The sequence below is a fragment of the Struthio camelus genome, chromosome 5 (genome assembly GCF_040807025.1).
Source record: "Struthio camelus isolate bStrCam1 chromosome 5, bStrCam1.hap1, whole genome shotgun sequence".
NCBI lineage: Eukaryota > Metazoa > Chordata > Aves > Struthioniformes > Struthionidae > Struthio > Struthio camelus.
In genome coordinates, this window is record NC_090946.1 from 72,298,630 (window position 1) to 72,311,084 (window position 12,455).

At 37.9% G+C, this 12,455-nt stretch overlaps 1 protein-coding gene across 24 annotated transcripts in view; it reads left to right on the forward strand.

Annotated features, from left to right (window-relative positions):
* MARK3 (microtubule affinity regulating kinase 3) overlaps window positions 1–12,455 on the forward strand; it is a 65,348-nt gene that overhangs the window by 28,787 nt on the left and 24,106 nt on the right. For all 24 annotated transcript variants that reach the window (XM_068947161.1, XM_068947162.1, XM_068947178.1 and 21 more), the window contains 7 exons: window positions 2,025–2,095; window positions 7,699–7,755; window positions 8,672–8,908; window positions 9,040–9,159; window positions 10,672–10,771; window positions 11,030–11,142; window positions 11,961–12,114. In XM_068947161.1, coding sequence (XP_068803262.1) covers window positions 2,025–2,095; window positions 7,699–7,755; window positions 8,672–8,908; window positions 9,040–9,159; window positions 10,672–10,771; window positions 11,030–11,142; window positions 11,961–12,114 — 852 coding nt within the window. The remainder of the gene's footprint in view (window positions 1–2,024; window positions 2,096–7,698; window positions 7,756–8,671; window positions 8,909–9,039; window positions 9,160–10,671; window positions 10,772–11,029; window positions 11,143–11,960; window positions 12,115–12,455) is intronic.

Below are 12,455 nucleotides of genomic sequence, written 5' to 3' on the forward strand. Positions count from 1 at the left end.
CTTAATTACAGGCTTTCTACTATCAGAGTTTTTGGGTTTTGTCGTTTGTCTGTTCTGGGAGGGAAGTTGTAGAGGAACTTAAACGTTTATTCCTGATTGTTGAGCAAAAAAATCTATATCATGCAATGTCATGCTCTTTCACCAGAGCTACACTCAAGGTGTAAGGGCTTAAATTACTCCTTGCTTGCTAAAACCTAATAGCCCACAGTTTTTTCAATGTGACCCTTTAGAATCAGCTGCTAGGAATCTCAAATATTTAAGGCTTTTCTTCAGGTTTGGGAGGGAGGTGCAGAAATTTCAGAGAAAAAAGTTTCAGCATTGAATTTGACCTTGATGTTACATTATGTGAAGTTTGCCTAATTATCATAAATCAAGTAATGATTTTCTGCCTGCCTACGTTGTCTTCTAACAGCTCCCTAAGAGCTCAGCAAAGCTTTGTCTAAACTCAAAGATGGTAAAAATATTCCTCTAACGCTTGCTCGCATTCACAGAGGCATCTCTGTGCTCTTTTTGATGGTGCTAGACTTAAAAGTGAAGTCCTATTGCCATCTAGTGATTGGCTTCCACGAGATAGAAGGACCTGCAGCTTTCTAAAATAACAAGAATCTTAACTGAAATAATGGAGAAATATGTATCGACCTAAGAGGCTGTGGGCAGTACTGGATACATTTATGGTGTAGTGCAAGGCAGGACAGGCTAATAATCTGAAGTGGTAGGGCTCAGTTTCTCATCTTTCCTCTTTATCAAGTTGCTGGTCACATATGGTCTGCATGAATTCTGTGGCTGGAAGATGAGGAAAAGCTGTATCCCTAAAGCTGAAAGATTTTGTAAAATAGTGGATAACTCTTTCTCTGGTGTCCGTTTCCCTGAATTATAAAGAAGTGTTTAGGTTTGTTTCTTCGAGTTTTCTGAGGAAAACACTGTAAAGTACAGCTGAGATGAGTCGTGTGTTAAATAACGTACTAGAGAGTGATCTAAGGTTTTCTGTAGAAAATCTTGACGCTCTCTCAGATGGCTCAGATTTTTTTTTCCTGCTGTAAGATTTTATTTACTTTTTTAAAAAATTTTTAGTTAGAGTTGCTTCTTGTCCCAAAAAAAAAAAAAAAGGTGAAGTTACCCAGCTCTTTCCTTGTGAGGTGCCAGTATGCAAAACAGGAGATGTTTTGGTCAGTAGAGAGTATTTAGATATTTGATCCACTTCTAAATGTTTTATCAATTTTGCATATTGGTGAGGAGTTTTTAAAATTGCATATCAATGTGTGTTTGCAGGAATTCTCTTATTTATCTAACTACTCATTTTTACTAAAGGAAACCTCTGTGCTCTCACAAGCAACTTGATGTTTTGTGGGCCAGTTGGCTAAATGTAAAGCTTGAATGTTATAATCTGTATCGACATGCTACAAAATGATTGGATTGATTTTTAAAAAAAAAAAAATACAAATTTTTAGTAGTGCTTTGATAGTCTCCTTTAGATGCCCACAGCCATGCAACACTGGGCCTGTTCAGGAGTGCTTCTCCATGTATCTTACAGATCTGGTGCTGGTGTGATGGATTGCCTCATTGTATCCTTCTGTGTTTGTTTGCGTGGACTTTATTCTGAGTACCTCTTTTAAGCCTGGGATAAAACTAAGATTTCTACTTTCGTTAGAACACTTCTGTACACAAACATAGAAAAACTGTAATACTGGTACCGCAGTATTTACGTATGTCATTTCTTGTTTTCATGTGAGGCTCTCTTTTGAGAAGGCCTGTGAAGGGGGTGCGGGTCATCTTCATTAGAAAAATGTTTTTGTCTATATGCAGTCTTTCATTAATTCTTAATGTTTCCTTGTATAGGAGATTATGGTATAGTAAATTGCTGTTGGCATTCATTGCGATTGTATCTTGTTGTCTTGTCTTTACAATTGTGATTGTAAGCTTCAGTTTGAGTATAATCATTCTAGTGAAATTGTTGTGGGTAACTACTAGAAAAGAAACTCTAGATTCTAAAATTGGCATTAATGTATCTCATTATTTAATTGTAGGGGAGGTGTTTGACTATCTGGTTGCCCATGGAAGAATGAAGGAAAAGGAAGCTAGAGCTAAATTTAGACAGGTACGTGTAACATTCCTATTCATCAGGTTTTTCCCCGTTTTATTACAAAAATGAGCAGAATCTTTTGTTTGATTTTTAGCAATGTTCAACATGTTGTGCGTTTGTTGTAACACTCAGAAGAATCTTGGGTTTAAGTACTACTTTGAAGGGGTTAGTAGTGTTCATTCTGGTTTTCTTCATGCCATGTGCCAGTGTGCTCAAGAGTGCCAAAACACAGCAACTGCTTCATGTGGATGTGTATTGCATTCCAAGATTCATTTCCTCTGTGTTGATTTCATATGTCCTTAGTCCAGTTGGTCTGTAACCTTTTGGAGGTTGTTCAAATGTAACAAACGAGCTACAAGCTAGGTCAGTTTCAAAATGAAGGTGGCCTGTGTAACACACATCCCTTCCTTTACATGGAAAAAATATAATTTAACAGTCGTTCTAAAAAGTCATGGAAGAATAATTTCCAGGCTTGTTAGTTTATGATTTTCTTGGGTGGATAAACTAGCTTTGCAAAGATGTGGGAATTTGACTGATCTGTAAAAAGCATTTCCAGTCTGCAATAAAGCAGCACTGAACATACTTTTCTATAACCAGTTAAAATCCAAGCCTCTATGCTCTTGTAGCTTCTGGCGTTTCATTTGCAGATCTGAATGCTTTGTGTGATGTATTCAATTTTGTTTTCAGCTCTTGTGCAGAAAAAAGTCATAAATGTTGATGTTATTTCCCTATCTCTGGTCAGTCGGGTCATCTAGTTAATACTGTGAAAAGTAATAAATATCAAAATTATGCTCCTGTTTAATGATACTTTAAAATAATGAAGGGGGCAAGAATAATATCTTGAACTGTATGTGGAGGTTTCAAACTGGTAAACTGTGTCAATGATGTGACATTCAGTTTCACTGACGCAGGATGTGGGAGAGCAGGCTCTGGTAACTTCATTTTCTAAGCATAGTCATACAAAAGTAGAATTAATTTGACATTGTGAATAAAACATCCAAAAATCAAGTAATCTTTTCACAAAATGCTGTATAGAGAAAGCTTTTGTACTTTCCTAATCTGACTTTAGGATAGTCTATGACTGTATAACAACTGTTTTCCCCCCGTGTCTTATATCATAGGAGCCATACAAAAACAATATAATCAATAAGTTCAAGAGTAGCAGTGACAGTAAAGAGAAAAATGAAAAGGTATTCAACCAAATACAAGAAGGCAACAAAAGCATTTGTATGGAAACCTCTCCTCTCCGTAAATCTTGAATTTATCCTCTTTAGTCTTTTGCAATAAATAAAAAACAACAAACACCACCACCCCCCAAACCAAAAAAGCAACTGCAGACTTTATATCCTCAGCTGATGTGATATGTGATTACTTGAGTAATATAAAGGTTGATAGTAAGGAAAGTTTGTCTTCCTGTTTAATAAAAATCTTCTACGCTTTTTAAAACTGCTTCCCTCCCTTTCGTGTCCCTGCAGGTAGAGAACTTTCCCTTGTGATTAAAAAATTTCTTGTTTGTGCTTCTATTCTGTGTGCTGGATTAGACATGATCAATTCTCTTGGGTTTTGGAACAGACGTTTCCATCTCAGCTGTCTTTTCTAAATTCCAAGGTGTTATCTTGCATTTGTAATATCTCATGAAGAACTTCAGAGTAACATGACTTAAAGATTTTTCTGTTCTTATTCATATGTGACTGTTGAAAATTAGTACTGGTATGGTTCTCCACTCTTTGTACTGACTCTCTTTTATCAGGAATTGTGGAAATAGATCTTGCAGTAATTCCACTGAAATCGCACTTTTTCAGCAATTGTCAGGTGTAGGTCTTTTATCCAGCTATTTGACTTCCTTTTAAAAGAAAACTTACGCAAACAGGCCCATCGTGTTTTACAAATACACTTAGTGCTTAGTTTTATGGGCTAACTTGGATAATGTTACATAAACATATGTAACTTCTTTTTTTCTTTTTATTTTTTTTTCTTAATTCTTTTCCTTCAGATTTTTTTAAAAGGTAGAGTTACCTGCTAAGGTGGAAATTTCACCCATTAAGAGTTGATTATATGTAGTGCAGATTCCATGCCTGATTTTTGTATTTCAGTAAACTACATGCTGTCAGTAAAGATACCCAGATGGCATCACTTCAATGCGCTGAAGCATACAGAAATATGTATTTCTCTTTCTGAAAGTATAAAAGTTGGTTTTTATAAGGCTTTTTTTCCTTTCAGAAGCCTGGAGTAGGCAGCTATGATCTCTTATCCCTGAATAGCTGACTTAATAGTTACCAAGTTCAACTATTTTTAGAGGATCTTGATCTCTCAGAGGATCCTGATGCAAGGTTCATGAAAGCTTCAGGAGGATGAATGCCTGAGGGAAAAAAAGAGAACCCTACTAATACTCCAGTGAGAGGAACTTAAGCATGTGAGCTTAAGCTTTATTAGAGAAGAAAGCACGCGCACAGGAGAGAGATCAAAAAACTTTGATCAGAATTTAACCGTTTCTTGAACACTGGGACTCAGACTGTGGGACAACGTCAAAGGAAACTAGACCTTACTGGGTTTACGGGTCATAAGACTATTCATTTTACCTTACTGTAGTCCCAGAATAACTTCACATAGCTTTCGGCCATTGTTGGAGGGAGAATGCTCTGTGTAGACCTTTTATCTGATGCAGTGCAGCTGTTCTTGTGTTAGATAGTGAATTTAAAAAAAAAAAAAAAATCCCTTTTATGTCTTAAGTATCTTAACTGGCTTAACAGATGGTGACCCTCTTTAAACTGGAGAAACAGTTGTGCCATGATACTGAGCTTGGTTCTTACAATAGGTTGTTTTATCTCTTATTTTCAGATCCTGTTTCTTCTTTCAGTAGATGTGATTTCTGCATCCAATACTTGTGTTTTATCTGAGGAGGCGTTTCAGCTTTTCTCTCTCTAGTGAGCAAAGAGCAGAAATTGATAAGTTTCCCCTCCTTGCTGCTTTTTTTTTGTCCATTTTGTTACACATACTTAGGATTTTTATCAGGAAAAAAAAATTAGAAAAGGCAGTGATCAAGTTATTCCGGTCATGCTTGACAAGGAGCGCATGAAAGGGTATAAACACTAAAAGTATAGCTATTCTCTGCAGTTCTCCATTTGAAGCTCCTTTTGTGCAGTTGTATGTGAGGAATTTTAAACCCAGAATGTTCTGCGTTTTTACTGTCACCTAATTCTTTCCCTGCTACAGGTTTCTGAACCAGTCTAACAATCCCTATTCGACAAAGAAATCTACCTGTCTGGATGAGAATTAATGGAAAATTAGGAAATCAAATCTCAGAGGGAGAAGGGGATTCTTCCAAGAAATAAAATTGGGAATTAATATATATTACTTCCCTCTTTTCCTTTACTACCGCCAGTTAGACCTAGCTGCCTTTAGTCTTCTCGCCTCTTCCCTAAGAGGGTGGAGAAGCTGTTAATGGAGTTTCTAGTACTAGTAGATGTTAGGATAGATCCTGACAATACATCATACTGTAGTATATACCGATTAAGAAATGAAATACTCTTAACCGTGTGGAAGGGACCTTGAGAGGTCATTTATCCTCTTGTCACTTTTATTCATAAGCTAATCTTAATGAAGAATGGTTTGAATATCTCTTAACTTGTTGTTTAAAAACCTAAAATTATGCAGATATTGAAATCCCTCCTAAGAAATCTATTCCAATAGTCGCCTATTTTTGCCTCTAGAAAAACGAGCCTGTTCTGTTTCTTCCCCTGTTCTCCCTACCTGCCGTGCGTCAGCAATTCTCTCTCTTCCAAGTAGTTTGAGGGGTGAGGGGGCTGTCAGTGGAAACAGTGATGGAAGGTGGAAGAGAAGGGACCCAACCCGATTAAGCATGCAGTGTGCTCTATCTTACTCAGTTTTGATTGTTGTTCTTCAGTTATAAATCTCTTACACGTATTGTATTGTTTCCCTTCCATTTAGAGTTGATGCCTCACTTCAGCAGTCTCTGCGCTATCCTGTTGCAATGCAGACTAGTTTAAAAGCGTCTCCAAAGAAAACTACTCGTTGATAATCCAGTAGACTTTGACTATCTGAGAGCAGAAGCAGTGTAGAAACAAACAGAATAGCTCTGTGTCTCTGCATTCCTGAGTAAAGCATGAGGTGTTTGGCATGCTGGCAGCCTTGGAAGCACCTGGGAAAGTGACCTTGACTGATGTTAAAATAATGGAAGCAGAGAGGAATGGAAGGAAAACTAAAAGGATGGTACAAGTGAAGGCATGGAAGGAGACTGTGACAGCATCAGCAGCTGTTTCCAAAAAAAAAAAAAAAAAAAAAAAAAGAGCAGAACTCAGTCTGAAAGAGTGAAGAAGAGGAGGGAGCCAGTACAGAAAGGAGTAAGAGAAGGTAGAATAAAAATGTAGGGAATTGAAACAACTTTTCATAGCATGCTTAATTTCTAAGGTAGGATTTTGCACCTGTGCGCAATTCAATAATACAGGGGCAGAGCAGTCAAAGCAGCATCGATTGCTTAGGTTTCAAATGCAAAATGACGAGTAGGTCAGTTCCTTGACCTACCAAAAACCTTACTCGCACCTATTCTAAGCACTGAGAAAGAGAACCGTTGCTTTTCTCTTGTAGAGAAGGATTCTTATTCAGAATGGGCAGTCTGATGATGACTTCTTTTAACAGTAACGATGTCTCGTCTCTCCATATTCAAAATCTTTCTAAATTGTGGGACAAAACTTGCAAATACGTTTATTTTAGTCTACTTTGTATAGTAAAATATTTTATATGCAATTCCACTTATTTTAAGAAGTCATAACATCTACTGCCTCAATTCTGACCATGTACGCATTACAATGAGCGGTTACCTATTCACAAAGTCTGTCAAATAGAGCATGACTTTGCCAAATTTTACATGCGCAAATGCTTACATTGCTGCGTGCTTACAACTCTGTATTTGTACAGCGATGTACTAGGAGACCTGTGTAAATAGTTTGTATAGTTTGCTATAGAAAGCAGGGGAAACTTCAGATATTTAAAAGTGATGATGGAAGAAATCATTCTATTACATTTGAGAGGCACAGACTTTCTTTTAAGCTTGCTATATTGGTACAGCATACAAAATAGAAGTGTGTGCAGGTAAACAGTAGACCTCTACCACATGCACAGTTGCTTCTGACTGTACAATTGAAGTTTTGAAAAATAAGCTGTTTCCCAGTACTTTCTCCAGTAGTTGAACCATTTCTTAGACTTTTCTTCCCATGTTCTGGCATGAAAAATCACCTTTGCATAGAGATTGGAAAACTCGGCCTAGAGAGAAGGCTTTTATAGCTGCCTACAGTACTGGAATGGAAATACTTCAGTAACCTTTCTGAAAGTCATTGCTTCCCCTGGTCTATAATTAGCCACACAGGAAAAAACAAAATCCTCATACAAGTGTAGCAGAAACCCAATAGACTGAATAACAAACACCTATGTAACTATTTGTTTAGCAGCTTTGCCCCAAATATGCTGGTCACTGTAATAGTTGGTTATATCGGTCTGAATGCATAAGTACATGTCAATTCTAGTAATAAATTTGGAACTTACTGATTAAAAGTCTGTTTCTTTGAGATGTCACTTATATAATTGGGCTTTTTTTTATCCAGATAGTATCTGCAGTGCAGTATTGCCATCAAAAGCATATTGTTCATAGAGATCTCAAGGTGAGTAGAAAAAACTGCTTAGGAAGAATCAAGTTTCTGTACCTCTGGGTGTGATCTTTATTGTGCCTGCATTAGGTAGTGTATGTTGGGCTTTCTCAGAATTTTTTGTTTGGGTTATAGCAAGTTTTGAGGAGTGTTTAAAATACAGAAATAAAAGGAAAAGTGTTCATAAGACTTCTCAATGTAGTAGCTTAGTGGCTGGTGGAAGATAGAGCCTCTCGCCTTCTGGCCAGATTCAGCTCTGACTCAGATCGGTGTTAACTGCTCTCAGACTTTTTAAAAAGTTGCAGTTCGGTAGCGGTGTGACAGATTTTAGTCTTGTGCAGAATTAATGCACTGTCTGTTGTGATGATGAAAGTGAAGCATGACGACTTTGTAGCTTGGTGTGAATTGGTATATCCTTTCTTTAAAGTGTGCCTTTTTTATTAATAGTGTTGCCACATAGCATGTTGTACATAGCCTAGCTTTGTAATTTAAAAAAAGAGAACAACCTGAAAAGCGTTTAAAAGTTCTGTATATTACCCAACTTCTGCAAGGATACTGTGCAAAAGTATGGGTACTGTGAGCATTCTTATTTTTATCTTAATAGATCTAAGAATGTCAGTCGCAGTAAGTGCAGGATGCATCCTGCACTGACGGATAGATGCTAAAAGCACAGCCGTCAGTTAGCATGACAGCTACCGTACTGTAAGTCGTTGCACAGAGATTTTAAAATTGAGGATATATGAATGATAAACTGAAGTGTCATTAAAAACCTTGCAAGGAAGGAGGTGTTAACAGACACTTTAACTTTCTACCTTTTAAGAATGAATAAAAATGGGCAACAGGGTTTTTTGTTGTTGTTGTTTTTGTTTGTTTGTTTTTGTCAAGCGAGTATTTTAAGTTGATTGTACAAAGCGTTCTTTCTCTCCTCCAGGCTGAAAATCTATTGCTAGATGCAGATATGAACATTAAAATAGCAGACTTTGGTTTTAGCAATGAATTTACAGTTGGAAATAAACTGGACACCTTCTGTGGCAGCCCACCCTATGCTGCTCCAGAGCTCTTTCAAGGAAAGAAATATGATGGACCTGAAGTAGATGTTTGGAGTTTAGGTGTTATTCTTTATACCCTTGTGAGTGGATCTCTTCCTTTTGACGGACAGAACTTAAAGGTGAGTTTGTGTAGGACACGTTGTCCTTCAGAGGGCATGTTTAGCTAACGGTTTAGTTGAGTTATTTGCTGCTTACAACTTATGGTCGGTTGTTTTTTGTTGTTCTTGTTGTTTTGTTGTTGTTTTAACAGGAACTTAGAGAGAGAGTACTAAGGGGAAAATACAGGATTCCTTTCTACATGTCCACAGACTGTGAAAACCTCCTCAAACGTTTTCTGGTGCTAAACCCAACAAAAAGAGGCACTCTAGAGGTAAACAACAAACATGTGATCTCATTGAGTTAGACATTATATTTTGCAAACGTTTTTGAACTGATTAATAATTTATTATTGTCATGCTGTTGTGCATACTCTGTTGAGAGTGGGTTCTGGAGGGACTAAATAAAGAGTATGACTTTTTTTAAGGTTTATTTGCAAGGATGACTCCACAGTTACTTCCAAATGAATGTGAGATTTTCTTACTGCACTGCATACTCCATGTAGCTTTTTCCTGCTAGTTAGTGTGTGGATTCCTGCATTAATGGACAATCCACCAGGACTTAACAAAGGTGATCCAAACATACTGATTACTAGGTTATGATGTGATTGCCTTTTGCTTGCTTTTTGTACTGTCGTGGAGGAGATCAAAAATAACACATTCCTACCTGCCACTAACACGCTACTTTTTAGCGCAAGTTGTTGGAGCAGTAATAACATGTTGGCTCTAGTAAGGAGAAAGAGAGATTTGGTGATGATGTGCAGTGTTATAGGGTCACTTCTGTCACACAGCTAATAATATTCAGTGGTTATGGAATATGATATTTAGAAATATGGCCACGTGGGGGTATGCTGTTATCACTTGCAGCAGTTTGAGCGCTTGCTAAGTGTACTCTGTTTTTCCGCAGCAAGATACTCAGTGTAATCAAAATAAAATTCCCTAAATTTCTTTTTGGATCAGGAAGTGTGACCAAGTAGCCCTCTCTCATAAGTACTACTTCACAGCCGGCTTAAAAATTGTGTGAAACTGTCTTTGCTGGAAAGGATGATGCTATCTTCCCCAAGCTGCATGCCCCAGGGCAACTTTAGCGTCAGTTTATGACTACGCGGCTTAATGGGGAGTTAATCAGGACCCTGACCTGACTGAAAATTTGTCTTACCAAAAAGACTTGCTGTGGCCAGCTTGTGACATAAGTCAGGACCACCCTTTTCAGGAACAGTAGAGTCAGATCAGCTAAAGCTCCTTGTGAAACTGTATCTTTAAATACTTCAGAAAGTCTTGTGGAGTGTGTGCCATCAGTCAATATTGGAGAAGAGCTGGAAACTTTTATTATTATTATTCATACAGTTTAATCTAATGTCTTTGTCTGTTGTCCCTTTACTTTTATATGCTAGTGTTTGATGCTTTATATTTACTCCCTTGTTAGGGAGAACCTTTCATGGTTCTTGTAGCTGAAGGCAGGAATGTACAGGAAAGGCTACCATAATCTAGCCAGGACCTCTCTCGACTAGACATGTCAAAGTTGTAGCATTGCTCTTGGTCTTTGTTATGGGCTTTCACTTTTCAGCTGCATGCTAGAATACAGCTGATGAGGAAGTAATCTGGCTTGACATGTATAGTCTTTCTCACCGGAGCAAAACAAAACTGAGTTGGTGCTGGGGGACTGTTCCAGAAAAGAAAAATGAAAAAAGGCATTAGTGTCTGATAGAGAGGGGAAGTCCTCCTTTCAGTAGCTTCTCCCCTTTGCTAGTAAGTATTTTTTACTAACAAGAAACCCTTCTTTACAGCAAATTATGAAGGACAGGTGGATCAACGCAGGGCATGAGGAGGATGAACTTAAACCTTTTGTTGAACCAGAACTAGACATCTCGGACCAGAAAAGAATAGGTAAACCAGTATTTCTCAGAATATGATATTGTTTGCGCTATTCTTTCCCTCTTCCCAGTACATACTTGCTGCGAAAGTTTTACCGTTTGGAAAGCGTAACTAGTCTTTTTGATGTTGGTGTTGCATTAGGCTTATGTTCTCACGCTTAATTTTTTTCTTCATTCTTTATATGTTCAGTTCTTGCTTTGGAATTTAACACTTAACTGGCATGAACATCAGAGTACTTAAGTTACTTACAGAGTGTTTGTTCATTTGTAGATATTATGGTAGGAATGGGATATTCTCAAGAAGAAATTCAAGAATCCCTTAGTAAAATGAAGTATGATGAAATCACAGCTACATACTTACTGCTAGGACGGAAATCGTCAGAGGTAAGCGTCACTCTACAAGTGCAAAGAAACGAAGCAATCAAAAAGTGTCCTTCAGCGAAATTAGAAGCAAAAATTAATGCAATAACCATAGGAATTCAATTCCTGCACACATGTCCAGTACACTCAAAATCAAGTTATTTTTACCAGCAGTGCCAGCTGAACTGTCCACATATCCAAAGGATGCTGTGTGTGTTCTCGCCCTCGTTTAAGTTATCATCAGTAAACACTTGTCTTTAGGCTGCCAAGAGTTGCTGTGCTTGGCCAGCAGTTATTCGTTATAAGGATTTTGTAGGCCATTTACTGTCTTACGTAGTCTAGGAGTTTGAGGGTGAATGTGCCTGCAGTAAATTTTTTAAAAGAACCTAAGCGTAGGACTGATCAACCTAAAAATGTTCATGTTTTGTCAATTACTTTTTTGTATGGTGCTGAGAGGGCTTGGCATTAGTAAACTGCTCCTGATTCCTCTGCTTGGGGAGTTGGTGCGGTGACTTCTCGGAATGTATCCTCTCTTTCCGTTAAGATCTTAGAAAACTCTGAGGAGTATTGAAAGGAAGGAGATGGATTTTTCTCTGTCTGATCTTTTAAGAACCCGCAGATTCTTCTCAGCTTCCTCTAAGACAGTTGCACAAGAATCTAAGAAAAGTCATGCCTGATGCTGTGAGACACTGATGCCTGGGCCTCTAAGCCAGCTTCCTTGCTGTCACAAAACTTCCTACATGCCAGGGCGATTTTTCCCACCGCCTCCCAGTTACATGTGATGGATGTTTAATTTATTTTTTTCTGAACTCCTTGTTGTAATATTCTCATTTGTATTGCAGTTGGATGCAAGTGATTCAAGCTCCAGCAGCAATCTTTCACTTGCGAAAGTTAGGCCAAGTAGTGATCTTAATAATAGCACTGGACAATCTCCTCATCACAAAGTTCAGAGAAGCATATCTTCTAGCCAGAAACAACGGCGGTACAGCGATCACGGTGAGCAATTCTCATTTTCAGTGTTGCAGTATGTAGTGACTGCCAGCTGTGTTCTGTTTCTCTGTCTGTCAAGGTAAGGCAGATGATGACAGTGGTTCATGCGTGCTGATTAAATAATTTACTGAATAACTCAATTTGTTTTTTAAATCAGCTTTCCTAAGAAACCTTTAAAAATACCTTTTAGAGGAATGCTGAATACACCAACTTAATTCACTGGTTCTGCCTCGTGTCTTTCCTTGCATTTCTGACAGTCTAGGAAAATCTTGTTACACAAATTGAACAGAGTCTTGCAGCTCCCTTTTTCATGAGAAGCACAGCGCTCCTCCCCCATATTCCTGGTA